This window comes from Salvelinus sp. IW2-2015, linkage group LG19 (genome assembly GCF_002910315.2).
Source record: "Salvelinus sp. IW2-2015 linkage group LG19, ASM291031v2, whole genome shotgun sequence".
NCBI lineage: Eukaryota > Metazoa > Chordata > Actinopteri > Salmoniformes > Salmonidae > Salvelinus > Salvelinus sp. IW2-2015.
In genome coordinates this window covers 21,869,026-21,894,957 of record NC_036859.1, presented here as the reverse complement: position 1 = coordinate 21,894,957, position 25,932 = coordinate 21,869,026, and the positions used below count along the sequence as shown (strand labels likewise).

At 41.9% G+C, this 25,932-nt stretch overlaps 1 protein-coding gene across 1 annotated transcript in view; it reads left to right on the top strand.

The window, feature by feature from the left end:
• LOC111979246 (beta-1,4-galactosyltransferase 2-like) overlaps positions 1-23,644 on the top strand; it is a 169,247-nt gene extending 145,603 nt beyond the window's left edge. Inside the window, exons 6-8 of the mRNA XM_024009650.1 lie at positions 6,711-6,833; positions 15,987-16,091; positions 19,883-23,644. Of these exons, the coding sequence (XP_023865418.1) occupies positions 6,711-6,833; positions 15,987-16,091; positions 19,883-20,033 (379 nt within the window). The 3' untranslated portion in view covers positions 20,034-23,644. The remainder of the gene's footprint in view (positions 1-6,710; positions 6,834-15,986; positions 16,092-19,882) is intronic.
• The last annotated feature ends 2,288 nt before the right edge of the window (positions 23,645-25,932 follow it).

The window sequence follows — 25,932 nt, the reverse complement described above, 5'->3', positions numbered from 1 at the left end:
TTATTTTTATACTAAGAAGAATATAATTGAACTTAGCTGAGTAAAATAGAAAGGATATTTTTCACATTACGGAGCAAATGCACATATGAAGTGGCTATGTTGAGCGTAAAAGTGATCATTTGAAACAGGTCCTATACAGTAGTTTTAGAGTTATTTGGCAATGTTAGAGTGCATGATACAAACACTAGAAAGACTTAGAAATCAAAACGTATACAGTATGGGCTGCATGAGGCAACTATAGGATAATATACATATTGTTTTTTAAAGAATGGAGCTGGAGGGTATTGCTGCTGTTTTACGGGCTCCTAACAACTTGTGCTATTTTGTGAGTTTTTTTACATTGTTTGTAACTTATTTTGTGCATAATGTTGATGCTACCATCTCTTATGACCGAAAAGAGTTTCTGGATATCAGAACAGAGATTACTCACCTCGAACTGGACAWAGCTATTGCTTTAATGAGTCTGAAGCAAAGGATATAATGTTGCTCCCAGACAAGGCCCAAATCCCTGTCATTCACATGAAAAAAAGAAGGAAATACAGAGGGTGGAGATCAGGGTGCCTTGTGAGAATTTGCCTGCAAGTGGGTAACCCGCCTCTACCATCTGTTCTATTAGCCAACGTGCAATCACTGGAGAATAAACTGKCTGAGCTCCGTTCGAGACTATCCTACCAACGGGACATTAAAAACTGTAAAATCTTATCTTTCACCGAGTCGTGGCTGAGCAACACGGATAATATATAGTTGTCTGGGTTTTCCAGTACAGCTACGTCCGGTAATACGAGGGGTGGGGTTGTGTGTCTTTTTGTCAATAACAGCTGGTACGCAATGTCTAATATTAAGGTAGTCTCGAGGTATTGCTCGCCTGAGGTAGAGTACCTCATGATAAGCTGTAGACCACACTATCTACCAAGAGAATTTTCATCCTTATTTTTCTTAGCCGTCTGTTTACCACCACCACCACAAACGCTGGCACTAAGACAGCACTCAACGAGCTGTATAAGGCCATAAGCAAACTAGAAAATGCTCATCCAGAAGCGGCGCTCCTAGTGGCCGGGGACTTTAATGCAGACAAACTTAAATCCATTTGATCCTTTATTTAACCTTTATTTAACTAGGCAAGTCAGTTAAGAACAAACTATTATTATTATTTACAATGACGGCTTACCAAAAGGCAAAAGGCCTCCTGCGGGGACGGGGACGGGGGCTGGGATTAAAAATATATATCTTTAAAAAATATATATATATACAGTGGGGAGAACAAGTATTTGACACACTGCTGATTTTGCAGGTTTTCCTACTTACAAAGCATGTAGAGGTCTGTCATTTTTATCATAGGTACACTTCAACTGTGAGAGACGGAATCTAAAACAAAAATCCATAAAATCACATTGTTATATTTTACTAATTATTTGCATTTATTGCATGACATATGGTATTGACATTAACAGAATGACTGTAGAAGGTTTGATGGAGATGAGGCTCAGTATATATCTCGATGCGGGTGGGCCTAAGTTTATAAAAAAGCCATCACCAGTGTCTTCAACTGTAACAGAATGACCCAGGTACAGAAGTATAGTAGCATGATGTGTCCTATAAGGAGCATTGTGGCAAATCGGATGCCGAATGAAAAGAAATCTAGCCCTCGAGATCACCTTTCCGCCGGATCTGATTAAATACGTCTCCTATTTACATGGTAGGATTCATCTAATCATGGTAGTTGGCACTGATGAAAGAGTAGCGATTACAATAGAGGCAAACCAAGGTCTAGATTTAACTTAGCCTGCAACTTTGATATGTGCTGAGAGAGGAAATACCATCTTCCATACTCCAAGACTTGTATTAGTGATTACCTCAAGCTCTAAACCCTCAGAGGTAGTAATCACACCTGTGGGGAGAGGGGCATTCTTCTTAACAAACCAAATTACCTTTGTTTTGAAGGTGTTCAGAACAAGGTTAAGGGCAGAGAAAGCTTGTTGGACACTAAGACAGCTTTGTTGTAGAGCRTTTAACAGGAAATCTGGGGAGGGGCCAGCTGAGTATAAGACATATCAATGGATGAGAGAGCTTCCTACTGCCTGAGCTATGTTGTTGATGTAAATTGAGAAGAGCGTRGGGCCTAGGATCGAGCCTTGGGGTAACACCTTGGTGACAGGCAGTGGCTGAGATAGCAGATGTTCTGACTTTATACACTGCACTCTTTGAAAGAGGTAGTTAGCAAACCAGKCCMAAGACCCCTCAGAGACACCAATACTCATTAGCCGGCCCACAATAATGGAATGGTCTACTGTATCAAAAGCTTTGCCAAGTAAATAAAAATGGCAGCACAACATTGCTTAGAATGAAGGGCAATGGTGATATCATTGAGGACCTTCAAGGTTGCAGTGACACATCCATAATCTGAGCGGAAACCAGATTGCATAGCCGAGAGAATACTATGGACATCAAGAAAGCCAGTCAGTTGATTATTGACAAGTTATTTTCCCCAACACTTTTGATAAACAGGGCAAAATAGAAGTAGGCTTATAACAGTTAAGATCAGCTTGATCTCCCCCTTTAAATAAAGGACGAACCGTGGTTGCCTTCCAAGCAATGGGAACCCAGAGAGGAGAGACAGGTTAAAAAGGTCAGAAATAGGCTTGGCGATGATAGGGGCAGCAACCTTTAAGAAGAAAGGGTCTAAACCATCTGACCCAGATGATTTTTTTGGGTCAAGTTTAAGGAGTTCCTTTAGCACCTCAGACTCAGTGACCACCTGCAGAGAGAAACTTTGTAGCAGGGGGAAAGAGGGAGGAGCATCAGGGCTAGTCGCACTAGAAGGGGTGGGAGATGAGGAAGTGTTGGACAGGCAAGGAGGCATGGCTGAGTCAAATAGGAATCCTGACTTAATGAAGTGGTGATTAAAGAGCTCAGCCATGTGGTTCTTTTTAGTAACAACCACATCATTAACATTAAGGGACTTGGGCAGCTGGGGAGGGTTTATTCTCCAGGTCTTTAACCATTTTAACCAGAACTTCTTGGGGTTATAACAATACCACTGAAAATATCAAAAAAGGTCCAAGCGTCTTCRACAGAGGRGATCAAACTGATTCTATACTATTTTACAGAGGCCATTTTATGAAGGAAGGCTTGCTCATTAAAGTTTTTTTACCAAGCATCTATGACAAATCAGGACAGGCCGTTTCACTGAGCTGCCATTACGAACACAGGCTGTAAAATAGTGATCACTAAGGTCATTACAGAAAATACCAGACTGATACCTATCAGGATTATTTGTGACGATAACATCGTGGAGAGTAGCCTTTTCTGGGTGTTTGGAGTCATACCATGTGGGATTGGTAATAATCTGAGAAAGATTTAGGGAGTCCCATTGCTTTAGGACTTTAAGCATGTCCCAGTGGTTAAAGCATGTCCTAGGTTAGGTCACCTAGTAGGACAAATTCAGACTTAGTGTAAGGGGCCAGGAGAGAGCTTAGGGCAGGTAGGGTACAGGCCGGTACTGATGAAGGACAATAGCACCCAGCAACAGTCAACAAAGAGCTATTTGAAAGTTTAATGCTTTAAACTTGCCAATAAAAGTGTTTGGGGACAGACTTGGTAAAGACAATCAAGCACTGAAGGTGATCCTTGGTAAAGATTGCCACTCCCCCACCTTTGGAAGATCTGTCTTGCCGAAAAAGGTTATAACCAGAAAGGTTAACATCAGTTTTCAAAACACTCTTCCTTAACCACGTTTCAGTAATGACCAACACATCTGAATTTGAGCTGTGAACCCACACTTTCAATTAATCAATTTTTAGGTAATAAGCTTCTAGTGTTAATGTTCAGAAATCCCAGGCTTTTACAAGAGCAGAAATCAGTGAAGCAGATTTGGGGCTAGCAACAGTAGATGGGCAACAGTGTACATGCACATTTACAGATACCTAATTTCTACCAGCATGTCACATGTGCAACCAGAGGAGAAAAAAACTCTAGACCACCTTTACTCCACACACAGAGACGCATACAAAGCTCTCCCTCGTACTCTATTTGGAAAATCTGACCATAATTCTATCCTCCTGATTCCTGCTTACAAGCAAAAACTAGAGCAGGAAGTACCTGTGACTCGCTCAATACGTAAGTGGTCAGATGACGCAGATGCTACGCTACAGGACTGTTTTGCTAGCACAGATTGGAATATGTTCTGGGATTCATTCAATGGCTTTGAGGAGTATACCACCTCAGTCACCGGCTTCATCAATAAGTACATTGACGATGTCATCCCCACAGTGACCGTGCATACATATCCCAACCGGAAGCCATGGATTACAGGCAACATCTGCACCGAGCTAAAGGCTAGAGCTGCCGCTTTCAAGTAGCGGAACACTAATCCGGACGCTTATAAGAAATCCTGCTATGCCCTCAGACAAACCATCAAAGAGGCAAAGCATCAATACAAGACTAAGAATGAATCCTACTRCACTGGCTCTGATGCTCGTCGGATGTGGCAGGGCTTGCAAATTATTACAGACTACAAAGGGAAACCCAGCCAAAACCTGCCCAGATCCTCAAAAAGTTATACAGCGGCACCATTGAGAGCATTCTGACCAGTTGCATCACCGCCTGGTATGTCAACTGGTCGGCATCTACAGAGGCGCTACAGAGGGTAGTGCGTACAGCCCAGTACATCACTGGGGCCAAGCTTCCTGCCAACCAGGACCTATATACTAGGTGGTGTCCGAGGAAGGCCCAAAAAATCGTCCCAAGTCATAGACTGTTTTCTCTGCTACTGCACAGCAAGCGGTACCGAAGCGTCAAGTCTAGGTCCAAAAGGCTCCTCAACAGCTTCTACCCCCAAGCCATAAGACTACTGAAAAATTAATCAAATGGCCACCCAGACTATTTGCATTGATCCCCCCACCCCTTATACTGCTGCTACTCACTGTTTATTATCTATGCATAGTCACTTTACCCCTACCTACATGTACAGATTACCACGACTAACCTGTAATCCCCGCACATTAACTCGGTACCAGTACCCCCTCTATATAGCCTCTTGTGAGGCGTCTGTTTCTCAAACTAGACACTCTAATGTACTTGTAGATGCTCAGTTGTTGCAATGGGGCCTCCCACTCCTCTTTCTATTCTGGTTAGAGCCAGTTTGCGCTGTTCTGTGAAGGGAGTAGTACATAGCGTTGTACCAGATCTTCAGTTTCTTGGAAATTTCTCACATGGAATAGCCTTCATTTCTCAGAACAAGAATAGACTGACAAGTTTCAGAAGAAAGTCTTTGTTTCTGGCCATTTTGAGCCTGTAATCAAACCCACAAAAGCTGATGCTCCAGATACTCAACTAGTCTAAAGAWGGCCAGTTTTATTGCTTCTTTAATCAATACAACAGTTTTCAGCTGTGCTAACATAATTGCAAAAGGGTTTTCTAATGATCAATTAGCCTTTTAAAATGATAAACTTGGATTAGCTAACACAACGTGCCATTGGAACACAGGAGTGATGGTTGCTGATAATGGGCCTATGTATGCCTATGTAGATATTCCATAAAAAATCWGCGGTTTCCAGCTACAATAGTCATTTACAATATTAACAATGTCTACACTGTATTTATGATCAATTTTATGCTTTTTTTATAGACAAAAATGTGCTTTTCTTTCAAAAACAAGGGCATTTCTAAGTGACCACAAACTTTTGAACGGTAGTGTACACACACACACACACACACACACACACACACACACACACACACACACACACACACACACACACACACACACACACACACACACACACACACACACACACACACACACACACACACACACACACACACACACAAACAGAAGGATTCTCTCTCCACACTGTTTGTGTGAAGGCTGCTGCTAAAGCAGATGGCCTCATTAGTGTTGTGCTTGTCGTCTTTAAACATGAAACTGCCTGTCGCACACCAATCACCACTGGCCTGAGGCAGACTTCAGGGACCCGACATGCCACTGCTAACCTTCAGCACTGTACTGGAACATTACAGTGGGGCTCTGTAGAAGGGCTCTGTAGAAAGGCTCACACACACACACACACACAAACAGAAGGATTCTCTCTCCACACTGTTTGTGTGAAGGCTGCTGCTAAAGCAGATGGCCTCATTAGTGTTGTGCTTGTCGTCTTTAAACATGAAACTGCCTGTCGCACACCAATCACCACTGGCCTGAGGCAGACTTCAGGGACCCGACATGCCACTGCTAACCTTCAGCACTGTACTGGAACATTACAGTGGGGCTCTGTAGAAGGGCTCTGTAGAAAGGCTCTGTGTGTCCCAAATGGAACCYTATTCCTTATAGAGTGCACTACTTTTGACCAGGGCCCATAGGGAATTGAGTCTCTTTCTCCCTTTCCCAATATATTGTTAGCTCTAAGTCATGTGTGTAAATAATAGTGCTTCACATCATGCGATTGTTCCCAACTTCTTTAAAAAAGCTATCTGAGCTAGCTGTAGAAGCAATATATTGTTAATGTACTTGTATTTTGTTTATACTGTTCCATTGTTACACTATGCACATGAAATGCATGAATACATGTCTTGTTCTAATTTTCACTTGTCTTGAATGCAATACAGCAGAGTATCCATATTTGACAGGCTTGTTTTTTTGAAATGCCAGGATCTGTCGTGAAATTCAAAACTGACAACTGCCTCAATTCTTTGACAGTTCTTTTCTCTTGCAGGCTTCCTTATGCGGGGTACTTTGGCGGGGTTTCCGGGCTGAGCAAAAAACAGTTTCTCAAGATCAATGGCTTCCCCAACGAGTACTGGGGCTGGGGAGGAGAAGATGACGACATCTATAACAGGTAAGACTGCAGGGCAGAAAAATACATTTATAAAAACTCCCATCAATCCTAGCACCATACCAGAAAATGAATGCAGCCATTTTATTTGACATTTCGATTATACATGTAGCTGATTCAGTAGTTTGTATATTAGGCAGAAAAACTTTACTACCAAGGTCATTGCGCCAGTATTAGACATTGCTACAAAGTGCCTGTACTTTAGAAGCTTTGAATTATTTAATGCTGATAACATTTTAAAGGCACAGATGATATATTACAAGAGTGAAGTGGGCACAGCTACATGTCTTGTTAAACGCAGAATGTATGCTTGGCCTGTCATTTGACTTTATCATTGAAGTAGATTTTTTTCTTGGATGTCAAGACAGAAAATCATTGTTCATCCCGACCACGTTATCTCTCAGTGCTGCTTGCAGACGGTCCTGATTTCATAGTATACGTTTTTGTAAAATGATAGAGCAGCAGTTTCTCATTTTACTGACACTTGTTTTAGAGGAGAATAGATCACCCTTTCATGTCATCTATCATTTTCCCTCTAGCTCGTGAGATATGTGACTTCCACCATTCCATCTACGAACCCAACTCTGTTCCCAAAGTGATAACACAAAACACAAAATAGGTAAATAGAGTGTTTGGAATTGGCCCCTTTCCGTGGGATGTGGGACGGTATACGGGTGATTACTGCATCACAGATAGAGGCTGGCAGGATGTGCATTATGCGATAAAAGGAATCTTTCTTTGTGTGTGTCTGCCCCAAGCCCTCGCATCTGAAGAAAAGACATGATTGGAGGGAGGATGTTGGGGGAGTAAAAACTTTCATCGCTTGATAGTAGCTGCAGTAGAGTTGATCCATTAAGATTTCCCCAGAGATGCTTCCTTCAACAGACCAATTTCTTCCAGTAGATGATGTGAAATGCGCTGGGATATTATCCTACCCCATGCTGCACCCAATACATGAGTGTGAAAGGCTAAAGTCAACATTGTAGACACCAAAATAAGCATATAAAAAGAGCATGATGGTTGTCTTTCATTGAAATCCAGAACCTTTTCAAGGCTCACTTGTTTTAAAGCTGTTTTATATAAAGCAATTTGAAATGCCCCTGAATATACACTGGGTCTCATGGCCAGGCAGGGACTGATGGTGATGCCTGGTGTTAGGCTAGYGTGCAGCAGTGAGTAGACTCCGTCTGCGTCCCAAATGGCAACCTAGGGCTCTGGTCAAAAGTAGTGCACTATATAGGGAATAGGGTGCCATTTGGGATGCAGCCTCAAACTGGTCTGTGACTGGGGTAGTGGTGAAGGTCTCTTCCCCAGGCACCCAGGGAGATGGTGATGTGTGAGTGATGGGGTCTGTTGCTAGTGTCTCTCTTTCTCTTGTTCCACTGGCTCCTTCCCCTGGGTTCGCTGCAACAATACACGGCATCTTCGCCCAAATTGTGSCCTGCCAACACAATCACAGCTCGTGGGAGTCCATGTCCCTGTTCAGTGCTATGCGGCCGTGCCCACAGTCTGTTGATCGGAGGTCCATGGGTGCCGGAGTGAAGGGATGTCAGTGACAGCACTCTTCTCTCTAACACTAGAAGCACCGAGGCAGTCATTTTGATTGTATATGAATTTAAAATAGAAAAATCATGCCCCCTCCACCCTTGACTTTTCCTTAATGAGTCTATTTAACACACGTATGTTGTGTTAGAGAATTACATAATTTGTATTAAAAGCAGTTTTAAGAGGACGTGTCCCCCCCTGCCCCTCATTCATCGGCAGTTAGCTGATGGCCCATCAAAACTACATCTTAACCATATTGAAACGAATTTCGCACATACAGTATAACAATAGAATTAGCCTAAAGACAAGATGGAATTGACAGTAGTCTGATGGGTGACAATATTATCAATTGTCAAATTGAAGAGATGGTCTAGTGCAGCTTGGAATTGCACAGAGGCAGGGAAACGGAGCGCCAAAAAGTGACAATTTAAAATCCTCCTACAGTCACAAGCAGGTAAGACATTTTATTTCTATATAGAGAAAGTGAGAAACAAGGTTATTATAGTAAACTGAAGCTAAAACAGAAACTAATTATAAAAAATGTATTTAGTCAAATAAAATAAAATAATTTAAAAAATGTTTGAAAAACTAAAACTATACTGAAACTATTATCTTTGACTCCAAACCAAACTAAAATTCAATAAAACCATCATGAATTATGTTCAGTTTTAGTTTTTAGATTTTTAACTTTGGGCAAAAATGTAATGGGGTTTTAATGCTTTTGGGGGGTTTTCAAGCTACTGATTCTGGTGGGTAAATACTGCCAGGAGATGGCGATGTTACAAATAGGGCTAGTTTATGCATCACTATTAGTTTCTCGAGACAGACGGTTTGCTTGCCTAGCTTACGATGCTCCAAGGTATGGAATATACGAGTCTACATTACTATCACTAGCTAACAGGTAAAATATTGGCTAGGTAGCTAATTTGAGTCTTCTTACATGTCCTACTGAGGTGAAAAAGCATTGGATTGGTGTAAACATGGGCGAGATATTTATTGCACCAGAGTCAGCCCTATTCCTTTTAAATCCAAGCCACATTGAGAATRAGTTTATAATTGAAAGGGCCAATCAGCAATTGAAACAATAACAAAGTGTAATCCCCGCCACTGTTTCTGTAAAAGCTGAGGGATGGGGCTGGAAAAATGTGTCTCTCATGTCGTGATGAGTGTTTTTTCATATATTTGTATATATWTWTTTTTTTTAAATCATAGCCACCTTCCCTGCAGGAGGCCTTTTGGTAGGCCATCATTGTAAATAAGAATTTGTTCTTAACTGACTTTCCTAGTTAAATAAAGGTTAAAAAAAAAAAAAAAAGATGTAACCACTCTAATAAATCATAGACAGAAGTATTGTTGCAAGGACTAACCCGCTATGATATAAAAAAAAGATTTAACCATGGGCTGTATTCAATCTATATCGCGGAAGTTCAGCGTCGCAGCATGATTGAAATTTAAAGGCAATGTTCGTAGACTGAATTCACGGTAAACGCTGCAGATGTCGACTCAATCGGAAATGACCTTTACATTTCTATCGTACCATCTGTAATGCTTCAGCGATACAGATGGAGTAGAGCCCCATGTTTTGAGGCTTTACAGTGTCTGTTTACTTTTTTTTACAAACATTGGAGTAAAACAAGCTTATGTTTTGGGTTCTGATGGGGAACGACACATGAACTACGCTCATGAAGCATTTATAAGTTATATTCTTCAAGAATCAATGGGTACATATCATTAATTTATACGTCCAAAAATGGATGTAGCAACTGCTGATTGCCACTTTAAACCTAACTTAACCTATGACCTGACCCATCACCTTATTATTACTGTTGCAAGAATTGACATAACAAACACATCGACAACTATGCAAGACAAACTGCTTCTAGCTTGGCCCACTCATGATTTCTGTCGCTAAAACTAAAACTGAAACGATATCATGTTAAAACGTATTATAAATATTTTTATACAACTGAATCTAAATAACAACTAGCAAATCAAGTCTGAAAACGAATTGAAACTAAACTAAATTCTAAATAAAATCGAAAATAAATAAAAATGAGTATAAAAAAACGAAACTATAATGACCTTGGAGAGAAAGGTCYGATTCCGACGTTTCCAAAACACTTACCTTTGCAAAATATAAAATTGAASAGATGAGTTCTATTTAAAAATATAACTTTTTCCAAGAATAACAGCTGTTCGATGCACTCCACACGTGAGCATGCAGCAGCATATAGCCCAGGCTACTAATCAAAGACTAATAACATAATACAACTTAAAATATGCTATTCTGTTCTTTTGAAATACATTTTCTTAATTCCATAATGTTTCTTAAGACCTGACAAAATTATAATAGTTTCTTTGTGATAAATTTAACACTTGAATTGTGGTTATGTTTTAGTCAAATACTATATCTGTTTGGGATTCTTGCGGTCAATTTGCAGTGTAGAAATTATTTGTGATTATGCTCAGGCCCCCCGACCATCCGCTCAAGAAAAAATTGTCCCGCCGCTGAATCTAGTTAATGTTCCATGGCCTACAGTAACATAAACTAATGAAAATGCTCTTGTGTTCTTTTACATATGTTTTTTTCTTCATATTCTAATATTCACCAGGACCTTCATAAATTATTTTCCTGATAACATACATATATTTATTAGACTGTTAGAACGTTACAGTCAAAATGACTGGTCATTGGCTCAGAACGGGATGGCTCGAGGCCAGGATTTTCTAGTGTTAAAATCACATCCTCTATGTAGGCTAACCTATGACTTGTAGAGAGAGAAAGAGCGAGAGAGTGCTTCCTTTAATGACTGTACGATTCAGTGGGTTCAGCAGGCCTAGCACTGGCAGACTGGCCACACAATCCCAGATGGTAATAATAGCTGATGCCTCACACACATTGTGATGTAACACAACAGATCTTCCAGCAATGAGAGGGAGGCTTACTGGGATTAGAGTGATTAAGGGGAGTAGTGTGTTGACACACTGTAGTTCAGAAGAGGACAGTCACCAAGAATCTCTCCTTAGAGCAGTAAGGACTGGAGACTAAACTGGATTTGTTTTTTTTCATGAATCATTGTGCACTCTGCTCTACAATATGTTAAGAGTTCAAAGTGTATTTTGTGATATTTGCATTTGATGTTTTTTTAACATCATATCTTGGTTAGTTCCATAGGCTAWACTGTAACTGCAGTGGTAATATAGCACTATTAGTGGTGAGGTGCGGTAGTGCACACACAACCTTGTGTGAACTGCATAATTGATTTAAGGTTGCAAGCAGGACAACAAAATATTGTGGGGAGTTCCTCATTTATTGTAGTGTTTTTGGTTCTGTGCCATGCTGTCAGAACCTGCTGGGAAAAATCCCTTATGATTTGCTTGGAGGGAATACGTTACAGACAGTGCTAACTTCTCCAACAACGATGACCCCTTTTTAACAATCGTACCGCTTCATAAATATGTCTGGGTTGATTTACCCCCCACCCAAATAAACAGTTAAAGAGTGAAAAAATTGTGATTTTCAAGCCTTTTTTGATGGGCTACCTTGAACTTTGTTGAAGGTCCTCACTATACAGTTTCATTGAGTGAAGGACGGAAGAGTAGACAGAAATAGCTGGAGGTGATGTTGGCAGTAGTGGAGAAACAGATAGATGACACTGTTTTCCCTGCTTCCCTTAGAGCCCATTCACCCTGAGACCAGCAACCGGAATGGAAGGAAACTTAAAAAGCTCTGTCTATCACCCCTCCTGGGCATGTACGCACAACTGAAGAGCAGCAGATCCATCCAGTGTCTTGGATGGGCAAATCCTTGACTGTCAGCATCTGTGCAGTGAAACACAAGGCCCTAGAGGGACAGTTAGTTCCCTCATATTTACTTCTACTACTAAGCTAGGTGACTGACTGTGTCTGGTGACAGACAGACATCAACAGAACATACGACACGACAGACAGCAGACAGACAGACAGACAGACAGACAGACAGACAGACAGACAGACAGACAGACCAGACAGACAGACAGACAGACAGACAGACAGACAGACAGACAGACAGACAGACAGACAGACAGACAGACAGACAGACAGACAGACAGGCTCTCCCTGACCTAAATATACACCTAGATGATACTGATGCCAACAGACAGATAGAGGAGAGACAATTTCAAGGAAGATTACTCAAGAAATATACAATCCCAAGTCATAGCCTATTTCAAATTGTGATATTTTCTATTTTAAACATGGGCAGACTATCAAGTCTACATTTGGTCTGTCTGTAAAAGAGGGAGGGAGATAGAGGAGAAAAATGCCAGGCCTGGCAGGACTCTCATTTCTCTATTGCCCTCGTGTGGCTATTTCTAATTAGAGGGAGACAGGAGGGAGTGGACAGAGAGTTGGCAGGCAGCAGAGAGATAGAACCACCGCAGTCAGCAAGACCATCACAGACAGTGCAAACACACTCTCAATCCAACATGAGCGATTTCAGCTTCGCTCCTCTCATCTCCTCGTCTCTCCCCACTGGCTTCTTTCTCAGCACCCCTCTCATTTCGGCTCTGACAGAGTGAAATGAGGGGATGCCGCGTATTCCAATTCCCCTCGACTCCAAGAGTCTAATGCAATTAAGAAAGACTGTTGAGAAATGAAAAAAAGATGGAGACATTCTTAATCCAATCAGAAGGGCACACGAGTCCAAATTAGCTGTCCAGACCGTTATATCAATACTACCACTGGGCCTCAGGAAAACAATGATTTCTTGTTAATTCTTTGTTGTAATATTTAACAGCTACATAGAGAGTGAATGATATCAGTGGCAATGTGAGAATAGTAAGGAAGTCAACGAAGGGACAAGCATTGCAATGTATGTACTGTATGCATTGCGAGAGAGCAACCATTTTGCTGCTGAGGGGAGGACTGCTTATAATAATCGGCGGAAGGGAGTGAAGGGAATAGTATCAAACACATGGTTTTCATGTTTTCAATACCATTCTATTCTCTCTATTCCATCCGTTACACTCCATTCCAGCCATTATTATGAGCTGTCCTCCCCTCAGCAGCCTCCACTGTCAACCGTACACAAAACTGACAATGTAATCATACTGTTTCTCCTCCTCTCTGAGCCTGAATACTACTTTGTTACCAAGGGCAATGTAAATCTAGGACAACAGATATCTTACTCTTCAACAACGATAATCTTATCTCATTGTGCCTAAGAGGAATGAACAACACATCTGAAAATAATCTTCAGCGTTTTCAGAGTTTTGTTGTGCAAGGTCAAAGACTGGATTTTTTCCCTCTCTATTTTCTTCCAGATATGCTTTTGATTATATTATTATATTATATAGCTCAATGCTCTCTCTTCATCATTCCCCCTCTGATTGGTTTCAAAAGGTTTGATGGAGTTCAAGGAATCTGGTTCGGAATGAAAGAGCCCACAGATCCTTGGCACACAACGCTGTTCAATACGATTGAGCCAATTTTGTGTGCTCGCTGGGCTGAGACAGCAGGATGTTAAAACATGGAGGAAAGAAGTCAGGCTAATGGATGGAAGGGCGCAGCAGCACCACGTGGAGTCCCGTGGCGAATGACCAAACAGAACAGTAAATGATGACAAAGAAACCTGTCAGACAGCCATGTTGTCTCATACAGTACATCTCAGGTCACGGACACTACATCCTACAATACATTCACATCTTACAATCGATCAAGGTTTCTGGTGAAGGATGTTCCCGGAACGTGTTAGAATTCTTTCTCCTCAACTTGTCCTAAAGTAAAGAAATGGTCAAAAAGGATGTATGCCTAACCTCCTGCTGATGTCTGTACATTTGTTTTGTTAGAAAGAATCGAGTGAAATAAATGATTTTGAAAGTACATCCAGACACTTGTCTTAATTGAACTCTAGGGTAGTCCTTCAGGCCCAATATCTTCAGCTTACAGTACAAACTAAGTACCATGGTATTGATTAGCTCACACATGGATTACCCAGGCGAGGCTAACCATTGATTGGGAGATAGAGCTGAGACTGAGCTCTGTGCCCATCCCTCTACCTGCCCTCTTTAATCCTTGAAATCACTGCAGTTGGTTGGAGCTTTTTCCACCTGATACCTTGAAACCACGGTTAACACTACAGAATGTCTTAAAGCCAAAGAAGACACTGAATAGTTCAGTTTCCAGCTAGTATGTAACTGGCCTGAAGTGGATGATAATCATGTAGGTGTACAGTACTTGACACAGACCCAGTTGGCCATTTAGTTCTAGTAGCTTTTACCAAGCTCTAAATGAGCGAGGTAAAGTGTACATACCTATTCTGGTTACAAATAGTAGGTTGCATCCGAAGTGTCACTCTATTCCCTACAGAGTGCACTACTTTTGAACAGAGCAATGTGAGTCCTGGTCAAAATGTGTGCACTATATTTGGAATAGGGTGCCATTTGGGATGCAGACTGTTTTTTTTCTATATTTCCCTCAATTAATCCTTAGTGATGTTGTTTCTGGGTCAGGAATACACAAGGAGATTATCAAATCAACTCTCTGCATTATGCATTACCAGGCCTCCTCGCTGGTGTTAATGGAAGAAAAAACCCACAAGCCCTAACACACGGAAACAGACAGACAGACAGACACTGTTTATGTTATTGATCTCTATCATGTACTAGGAAGGAAGAGGAAGGTCCAGAGAGAGAAGCAGCAGCTAGCCTATTGCTTAAGCTGGAGCAACGGGATGCTCACATGACCGATGGTTGTCTCCAGGGGCTCCACACAGATAAAGAGCCAAATGGGGAGATTATAATGACCCGATTGTTCAAGCAGTCAAGCAGCTGGAAGCAGCATTTTACTCAAACAAATGCCTTTGTTTTCCAAGACGGTTAGCAAGGCTGCTTTGGCTGGTCCCTTCAGGAACGCTAAGAGACACTTAATGCGAAGAGTCTGGGTTTTCTTCAATATGTTCTACTGAATTTGTATTCATAAATGTTTTTTGGACTCGCTTGGCATTTTCTTCTCATATGTTCTAATGAGGCTTTGATGGCAGGATGCAGAAGCAATGTGTTTTGCTGGTTGTTTGTCAGTCAGTAAGAGCGAGGCCCACAGATACAAACTGTAATATCAAGGTTGGCTGCACCAATAACACAGGAGATCCAGCATGAATCAGAGCATTACAGAGAGAAATAAAACCATTTCATCCCATCTTGGGAACTTAACATTGTAAACATCCAAACACACACAAGGTTCCATATCACTGCGTAAAGGAATATACAGTAATTTCTTATTTTCCTCCCTCTAATTCTAGAATAGGCTTTAGTTTTACTGGTTGTCTACAGTCAGTGCCTTGCTTGAACCCATTTTTGTCGCATTACAGCTAAAGCTTAACTTGAGATTGCTATGACAGTGTCTGGTCATGGCTGGCATTGCTACAGCGGTTTTGGAGCAGTTATGACTTATATTTCTATGGCTGTAAGTGTGATTATGGTTGCTTCCCAATTGGAAACCTATTTCCTATGTAGTGCACTGCTTTTGACCAGTGTCAATAGGGCTCTGGTCAAAAGTAGTGCACTATGTAGGGAATAGGGTGCCGTTTGGGATGAAAACTCTGATCCTTTCTAAACCATGACTCTGTTGTAGGATCACCCTCAACGGGATGAAGGTGGTTCGACCGGACGTCCGGATCGGCCGCTACAGAATGATCAAACATGAAAGAGACAAGCACAATGAACCCAACCCACAAAGGTTTGTATTTGATTTCTATATTTTCCTCTCTAGACACAAGCCTGGTTCCAGATCTGTTTGTGCTGTCTTGCCGACAATGACATAGGAGTTGTCAAGACAGCATAAAACAGATCTGGGATCAGACTTTTCCTATGGATCTTTTCCCTGAAGGTACAGAAAGTACAGGTACTGTAGCTATTGTTTGCTCGGTTACCAAAGTTGTCTTTTTGATAAAGGTTGTCTCACACTCAACACATTATAATACCAGCTCGCGGTTATAAGGCTGCTCTAAGATGAATCCCCCATGTCATATCCCATAGATTTGGCTGGAAAATAACAACTCATAACACTTATCATAGAAATGGATTATCATTGTTTATTCACTGCTAAGAGGGCTCTTTCATACATGAATAGACAACCCATCAATGACTGTAAAAAGAGCAGATCGATAACTGCATGGCTATATGCAGCGCTGTTAGTTGTGATAGCTGCCAAACCCCAGGTCCCTACAGAGCTGAGCTGCAATTTGTAAAACATTATTATTGCATAGCATGAGTTCACGCACTGTAGAAGTTACAGACTGTTATTGATCACATCCAGCCCCGTTGCTTGCTCTTACCATGCTCTGAAGGCTAAATAACCATGGGGAGGCCATTTAATCCTCAGCCTGATCTTGGTTCTATTAGTTTTCCATGAACTCCCACTCCCTATGATTTCCAGTGTGTGAAGATAACAGCCACAGAAGACAACGCTCATTTTGATGAGTGCCTCATACAATACTAATAATGAACCAATGAAGAGATCCTGCAATAGCTAGCACGAGAGCCTAATAAACAAATTTCCATGGGAAAATGAATTAGTTGTTGTTGCTGCGCCTAATGAATTGAAACATGTTGATGTAAGAGGGGTTTGCTGTGCTGACATAGCCAGGGAAGCTTGCTGTTGTCTGTTTGGCTTGTGGCAGGTGGATGGGTTGATAGATACTGATCTAAGTACTTACCATGCAATCCCAATCAACATGAATCCGAATGGCACCCTATTCCCTTTATAGTGCACTACCACATGGCCTGGTCTAAAGTAGTTCACTATAGGGAATAGGGTGCCTTGAACCTAACATGTGCCTAATATGTACCATCGCTTATAACATATTTCTAAGATATGTAGCTGTCCTGCATGAACACACTGTGATGTACAGTGGGGAGAACAAGTATTTGATACACTGCCGATTTTGCAGGTTTTCCTACTTACAAAGCATGTAGAGGTCTGTAATTTTTATCATAGGTACACTTCAACTGTGAGAGACAGAAAATCACATTGTATGATTTTTAAATAATTAATTTGCATTTTATTGCATGACATAAGTATTTGATCACCTACCAACCAGTAAGAATTCCGGCTCTCACAGACCTGTTAGTTTTTCTTTAAGAAGCCCTCCTGTTCTCCACTCATTACCTGTATTAACTGCACCTGTTTGAACTCGTTACCTGTATAAAAGACACCTGTCCACACACAATCAAACAGATTCCAACCTCTCCACAATGGCCAAGACCAGAGAGCTTGGTGTCTTCCGCATCTGAATCAGAGAGGTGCAGGGGGCTGCCTTAATTGACGTCCATGTCCTCGGCGCCCGGGGAGCAGGTGTTGTTGGTTGGTTAACTGCCTTGCTCAAGGGCAGAGATTTTATGGTTAGGGCCTTTAGCCCGGTTCACTGGAGTTAAGTTATTAAGGTCGCTGATGTTTTAAAGGTCCAAAGCAGACTTTGTTATCTCAATATCAAAGAATTTCTGGGTAACAATGAAATACCTTACTGTGATTGTTTTCAATTAAAATGGTCAAAAAGAAACAAAAATAGCATCTTAGCAAAATGCAATTTTTCAAAGAAGTCTTGGACAGTCTGGGAGTGGTCAGAGCGAGGGGCCTAATTGGAGTGGGAGGGATGTGTAACCTGAAAACTAGCTGTTATTGGCAGAGAGGAGGGCAAACTCTCTTCGTTATTGGTCTATTAACTTAAACCCCACCCAGCCAACAAGCGGACATTTCAGGCTGTCTTTTCAAACAGATCTTACACTAAAAGTTCATGATCATAATTTTCACAATTTCATAGTGTCATTCCAACCTCATAGTGTGGCAATATACAGGTAACTTCCTAAATAAAGGAAACTCCAACATAAAGTGTCTTAATATGGCGTTTGGCCACCACGAGCCAGAAAAGCTTCAATGCACCTTGGCATAGATTCTACTAGTGTCTTGAACTCTATTGGAGGGATGCGACACCATTCTTCCACGAAGAAAATAACGTTTTTGACTGCACTGCCCCTTTAATTAAAAGCTCCTAATATGCCCATATACTCATGATGTGTGTAGTACTTAGAGAAAGGCTGCACAAGAAGAGCATTAAGTGTCAAATCGCTGTCCTAAAAACCTGGATTAGCCTATTTCCTGAAAAAAACTAATTATTCTATCCTTGCACTCTAATTATTATGTTGTATCTGTCCTCGTAGGAAAACGCATTATGCCTCCAAAAATGTTTCTTAGGTCAACAAATTAGCCTAGTTTACCATAATTATGCAGCTTCCGTTGCAAACCCAGTCTTACCCACCAGACATTCCAGGGCATTCTTCAGCGTATCCAGGAGCGAGTGGTTCTAATCTCCTACCACGACCAGTGTTTACTGTTTACCAAAGCGCATGTTGTTGATGATTAATGTTGACCACCTCTACAGCTCTGTTACTGCCACCCATTCTGCTCTGTTTGGTCAGTAGGAAGTAGGAGATGTGGTTTAGGCATAATAATGAGACATAAGGCTTGCCAAAAGAAGAAAGACTACCATTCATCATTATTCCAAAAGATTAGTTGGCACTGCCTTACACCGTGGACTCATGCATATTAACTCAATGAATACAAGGCTTCCTCCTTCCACAGAGTAGCATCGTCATCAAACATGCATTATGAATCATCATCTCATGCTAAAATAGTGGTTTTATGGCTTTTTATGGCTGATGTCTTGCCGATATAAGTTGATACCAAAACATGAATAGGGGAAGCTTACTCTGAAAGTTGCATGCTTTTACAGTCCATATTTATGTAATATGTGAGAATATCTCCGATTTCATTGTGAGATCATTGAGAGACTATCATAAAGTATAGTAGTAAAGGCTATTGCCTTTAATCCTCTCTCCTCTTGATAGATTTATAGATAAATCTCTCTCCCCCTCCCCCTCTCTTTCTCCCTTCCTCTCACTCTCTCTGTCTCTTGCTACCCCCTCCTTTCTCTCTTAGTCTAAAAGTAATTTAGCTTTCATTTAGATTCCTGACAAGATCTGCGTGTAGAGAAATCTCTGTTTAGCTGTAAGTGACAAGGTGCTGCTGCAGGGTTCTTCTTAGGTTGACTTGGATTGTGTCGTAGTGGGTTTATGTCCAAGCACATAAAAATACATCTTGTTTGATCCATTCACTGCTCTTTGAAGATTGGATATGCACTGTTGGCTACTGAAGCAGTTTATGTACTCTGAATCCCTGCCTCTTCTCAAACAGTAACAGGAAATCTGAGAAAACCATGGGGTATTGTAGCCTTGGCATTGGACAATGGATGACTGTTACAGATGGATGATTCCTGTATTTGTCCTCTGAGTTCCAGTACATGCTCATAGCACCACCTGTTGGCCAATATGGGATTAACAAGAAACATGCAAAATCAAAATGTTAGCCATGATGATTGTGATAAAAAAAGTAAAACATGCAATAATATTTCACTGTTTGCTACAATGAAAACATTTCCCAGTAATAATAATGATTTTTTAAATCTTCTCCAGATTCAACAAGATCCAGAACACCAAGAACACTATGAAGAGAGACGGGATCAGCACTTTAACGTACCGCGTGCTCCAGTTTAAGAAGTACCCTCTCTACACCAACATCTCTGTGGAGATCGGCAAGCCCCCGCCCCGGCCTTTCAGGGGCTAGACAGATAGAGAGCCCCGGCCTTTCAGGGGCTAGACAGATAGAGAGCCCTGGCCTTTCAGGGGCTAGACAGATAGAGAGCCCCGGCCTTTCAGGGGCTAGACAGATAGAGAGCCCCGGCCTTGACATGGAGGAGGAGGAAGGGAGATGGGGGAGAGAACTATAATACACAGCAGAGAGCCTTCATCTCCTCCTCTACCTCCCTCAGCCTGACTCAGATACCCCCCACCGACCTGCGCTAGGAGTCTGCCCTGGCCTCTCACAGCCCAGTCTGTGTGGGGATACTGGTACACACTTGTTGCCCTCCCACCCTGCCAACGGCTCGACGGTTACGGCAGGCCTACAACATGGCTGGGACCCTGACTGACTGACTAGCTCTCAGGAATAGATGAGGACAGAGGATATATCAGATTAGATTCAGATTCTTTCCCCTGGCGACAGTGCTGTTCTGGAAATGCACACACTGTACATGAAACACACAGCAATAAGTCCAGTGCTACTGGTGTCTCGGTCCTGATAACACAAAGCAACGGGGGTTCAAGAGGAGTCATATTATATTGGGTTGTTGATATGCTGGGGGTTGGGTTTGGGATTCAGAGTTACATGAGCAGAACCAAGAAGAACTGCCCTGATCTCTCTGAGAGAATCTGTCAATCAGAACACTATATCGGCGCAAAATGAATGTGTACTGTCTGTGCCTGCATCCAATGCAGGCTTTCCCCATTTCCCATGTCTCTGACGTTGACAAACGGTGCTGGAGGAGAGCGACAATGTGCACCAACACTTTTTATTAAGACAGAGGTGTGACCTTCTGTGGAGAGAATCAAGGTTGAGTGAATAAAATGAATAAAGACCTCCCGGTAGTGGATGGATATGGCTATTCAAGGAACTAGTTTTGACCTGTTTGTGGAGGAGAAAGGTCCAGCAAATAGAAGAGAAGATGGACTTCTGGCATGGTTCTGACAGGTTATTAGAGACTATTTTGTTGACGTGTTCTCACGCAAAGAGGAGGTTACATTAGATACTGATGAAAGTGTAAACGTTTGCTGTATGACAATGTGTCCCAGACAGTTTTAGAAGAGGATCATCTATTGCTCAAATACAAGACTCTTTGCTCCACTTTTTTCTTTCATTTCTATTTCAAAATGCAATCCACGTTTTTGGAAAAGAAAATGATAAGGCATCGATAACCTAGTGGTTTAAATTGTGAATACTGTAAGGACTGTCTAGTATGGTGAATATTTGCATTGTAGCATTAATTTCATCCATTCAAAGTCAGAGGCACTGAAGCACTGAGGTGATAAGAACAGAACTGAAGTTGGTTATTTATTGAGTCCCCTCGAATAAATGGAAAACCAGCCCACATATAGTAAGAAAATATAAAATATAATTTCGCTATTAACACCACCAGTATATAAAAGCCTTTTAACGTCAGTAAGCTTTTTCTTCTCTCATTTTCTTCTCCTTTTCCTTTGTGTACTGCCTAAACACCAAACTGATGCCTTCAAAATTGTTATGAGGGGCAATGATAAGGAATGCTGCATTCTGTTGTGTGAAGTGATGTGGAAATCTCTCTTTTGTACTATCAATGGTTTTCTTGGCCTGGCTTGAGACAGTGAGTATTTAGAGATGCCCCAACCAACCCGTTTCCCCTCTGTTTATTTTAAAGAGCCTTTTCAAGTGCATTGAGTGCATTTCCCTTCTTTTTTGTTTTTTTACAATACCCTCCATTTCCTTTTATTTCACTCCCTGGCTCTACCATCCCTCTCTCCGTGTGTGTCTGTGTGAACACCACAGTGTTTTTCTGTACTTGACCATCTGATGAATACACAGACAGCTGTGTCTGAAGCACACTGCTCCTCTATAGAAATATCAGGAGGGCTTCAACAATCATCTCTTCTCTCTCTCTCTCTCTCTCTCTCTCTCTCTCTCTCTCTCTCTCATCTCTCATTCTGCTGCCTTTTCATTTTTGAGTGCACTACTACTGGTGTGAGAGCACCTCGGAAAGAGAATACTCTACTCCTCATTCTACACTGGAAACCAATGTACATTTACGCTACTGTATTCTGGATGTCATTACTTCTGTCAAATGGGTGAATGCTGTGTATGTACTGCTTTCTGATGGCTGTGGACCATAGGAGTTTGACATATTACTGCCTATGGTCCCAGTATAGTATGATTCATCATCCTGCCAAGCTCCTGCTTTTATGTTCCATGTTGAGGGAATCATTTTCCTAAAGGCTAAATATACTACTTGGAACTGTGGGAAGAAGCTTTTATATATAGCTAGCATCATTACCTAAAATCTGCTTAGAAGAATGAGCTTACTACTGATGCAGTAGCACACAATCCTGAACATATTTGGTACTGAAGTTTTAGTCAATGGTTTCATTAAATGAAATGCTTTGATAAAAACAATGTTTTTGCCAGTGATTGTCAAATCGTCTGGTTAGGTCTACAGACTGGGCTTTTTATCAGAACTTCAGTCAAAGATCTTACTGTACAATTGGTGGATATTTGGTTTACTGTACAGTAGACTACAGGATGTGATTTCTGTACATATCAGACTTGTATCAGACATCAAGAGCTAGTTATCATGTATTACAGGTGCATGAACAGGCATTACCATATCATTTGTGTTGTGAACAGAGAAAACGTCCAATAGAACTCAGTCTGTTCTGTTAACTTGATATCTATATGGAGATCATGCCCAAGTAGGCTAGTACAGGAATAATCCATCCTATTGGTACTATTATATCCATTTAGTCATAAATCATATTGGTATATCCATCATATTATCTTGTTTGGCCTATTGGCTGTATTCTGCCCCACTACCCCACTTATAGTGACTGTGGTCTCATATTGTAGGTACTGTATAATACAGATTTGATATGATGGTGTTGACAGGGGGACCTTTCAGCACAAGCTTAGAGACATCCTGCCCAGGACTGTGTCTCTCCCACACAACTCGCCAGCTATAAACCAGTGATAAAGCACCGCTCCTCATTTGCGTCCCAAATGGCACCCTATTCCCTATCTAGTGCACTACTTTTGACCAGGCCCCATATAGGAAAGTGGGTGCCATATGGGATGCATCCCTCTGCACCCTCCCTCCCCGCAGTCAACTATTATTGTATTCAATTTTGTCCTGGAAATTGATAATTGCGGGGCATCAGCTTTCTTCATTGACCATGTGTTTGATGCATCCTTGAATAAGAAAAGCAGACATGTGGCATACTAAGGTACTGTCCACCCTTTGGAGTGTGTCTGAAGTTCTCTTTATCCATCTGTTGGCAGACACTGCATGGCTTCCCCCTTCTACTTATACATTTCAACCTAATGCCCATTGAGCAATATTTTCCCTCACTGTCAGAGCAGTCATTTCAAGGAAGTGGTGGGTAACTGAAAGAGAAACAGGATAAGATGAGGGCATTGGAGAACATCACCTACTGACTGCCTCGGGCCTTCAAGCTGGAGTGCATTTTTAAAGATGTACTGTATCTAGGTTTTGTATATTGAATGTTGAAAATGTTATATCTTATATAGAATGCATAATGTTATATCAAACCAACTTTTTCTATACAATCAATAAATCTGATGGTAAATGAGATACACTCACGTGATTGGTTTGTTTTTCCTTGCCAGATGAGAAAATATGTTTCACCTGAGTCGTCAATTGTGTCCTAAATGGCACCCTATTCCCTTTATAGTGCACTACTTTTCAACAGGGCCCATAGGGCTCTGGTTAAGAGTAGTGCACTATGTAGGGAATAGGGTACCGTTGGGATGTACCCATCCTGATGAGGGGGCTGATACTAATACTTTTTTCCCTCCATTGTGTCCAGTTGCCATGGCATTCAAAGAAACCTGTAATAGATATCTCTGTCTATGAGGCTGTGTCAGTGGCACTGTATTGTCCTCAAAGCGAGCAAAGAAGTTGTTTAGTTTGTCTGGGAGCAAGGCGTCGGTGTCCACGATGGGGCTGGTTTTATTTTTGTAATCCTTAATTGACAGTAGACCCTGCCACATACGTCTCGTGTCTGAGCCGTCGAATTGCGACTCTACTATACTGACGCTTAGCTTGTTTGATTGCCTTGTGGAGGGAATAGCTACACTGTTTGTATTCGGTCATGTTTCCGGTCGCCTTGCCATGATAAAAAGCAGTGGTTCGCGCTTTCAGTTTTGCGCGAATGCTGCCATCAATCCACGGTTTCTGGTTGGGRAAGGTTTTAATAGTCACCGTGCGTACAACATCACTGATGCACTTGCTAATAAACTCACTCACCGAATCAGCGTATTCATCAATGTTATTGTCTGAGGCTATTCAGAATATATCCCAGTCCACATGATCGAAGCAATCTTGAAGCGGTGAATCAGATTGGTCGGACCAGCGTTGAAAAAACCTGAGTACGGGCGTTTCCTGTTTTAGTTTCTGTCTATATGCTGGGAGCAACAAAATGGAGTCGTGGTCAGATTTGCCGAAAGGAGGGCGAGGGAGGGCTTTGTATGCGTCGCGGAAATTAGAGTAGCAATGATCCAGCATTTTGCCAGCCCGGGTCGCGCATTCGATATGCTGATAAAATTTAGGGAGCCATGTTTTCAGATTAGCCTTGTCAAAATCCCCAGCTACAATAAATGCAGCCTCAGGATATGTGGTTCCCAGTTTACATAGAGTTCAATGAAGTTCTTTCAGGGCCGTCGAGGTGTCTGCTTGGGGGGGGGGGATATACACGGCTGTGATTATAATCGAAGATAATTCTCTTGGTAGATAATGCGGTCGGCATTTGATTGTAAGGAATTCTAGGTCAGGTGAACAAAAGGACTTGAGTTCCTGTATGTTGTTATGATCACACCACGACTCGTTAATTATAAGGCATACACCGGTGAGCGATGTGCCCGTCTACGGAGCCTGACCAGAAGACCGCTCCATCTGCCCCTTTTGCGGCGCCGTTGTTTTGGGTCACCTACTGGGATCCGATCTCCTTCACCGCAGCCAAAGTAAGTAAAACATTTAAACGTGTTAACCCTCGCAAGGCTGCCGGCCCAGACAGCATCCCCGGCCGCATCCTCAGAGCATGCGCAGACCAGCTGGCTGGTGTGTTTCACACTCAACGTCAACAAAACAAAGGAGATGATTGTGAACTTCAGGAAACAGCAGAGGGAGCACCCCCCTATCCACATTGACGGGACAATAGTGGAGAAGGTGGAAAGTTTTAAGTTCCTCACGGACAAACTGAAATGGTCCACCCACACAGACAGTGTGGTGAAGAAGGCGCAACAGCGCCTCTTCAACCTCAGGAGGCTGAAGAAATTTGGCTTGTCACCAAAAATACTCACAAACTTTTACAGATGCACAATCGAGAGCATCCTGTCGGGCTGTATCATCGCCTGGTACGGCAACTGCTCCGCTCACAACCGTAAGGCTCTCCAGAGGGTAGTGAGGTCTGCACAACGCATCACCGGGGGCAAACTACCTGCCCTCAAGGACAATTACACCACCCGATGTCACAGGAAGGCCAAAAAGATCATCAAGGACAACAACAACCCGAGCCACTGCCTGTTCACCCCGCTATCATCCAGAAGGCGAGGTCAGTATAGGTGAATCAAAGCTAGGACCGAGAGACTGAAAAACAGCTTCTATCTCAAGGCCATCAGACTGTTAAACAGCCATCACTAACATTGAGTGGCTGCTGCCAACATACTGTCTCAAATCTCTAGCAACTTTAATAATAAAAAAAATGTATGTAATAAATGTATCATTAGTCACTTTAAACAATGCCACTTTATATAATGTTTACATACCCTACATTACTCATCTCATATGTATATACTCTATACCATCTACTGCATCGTGCCTATGCCGTTCGGTCATCGCTCATCCATATAATTATATGTACATATT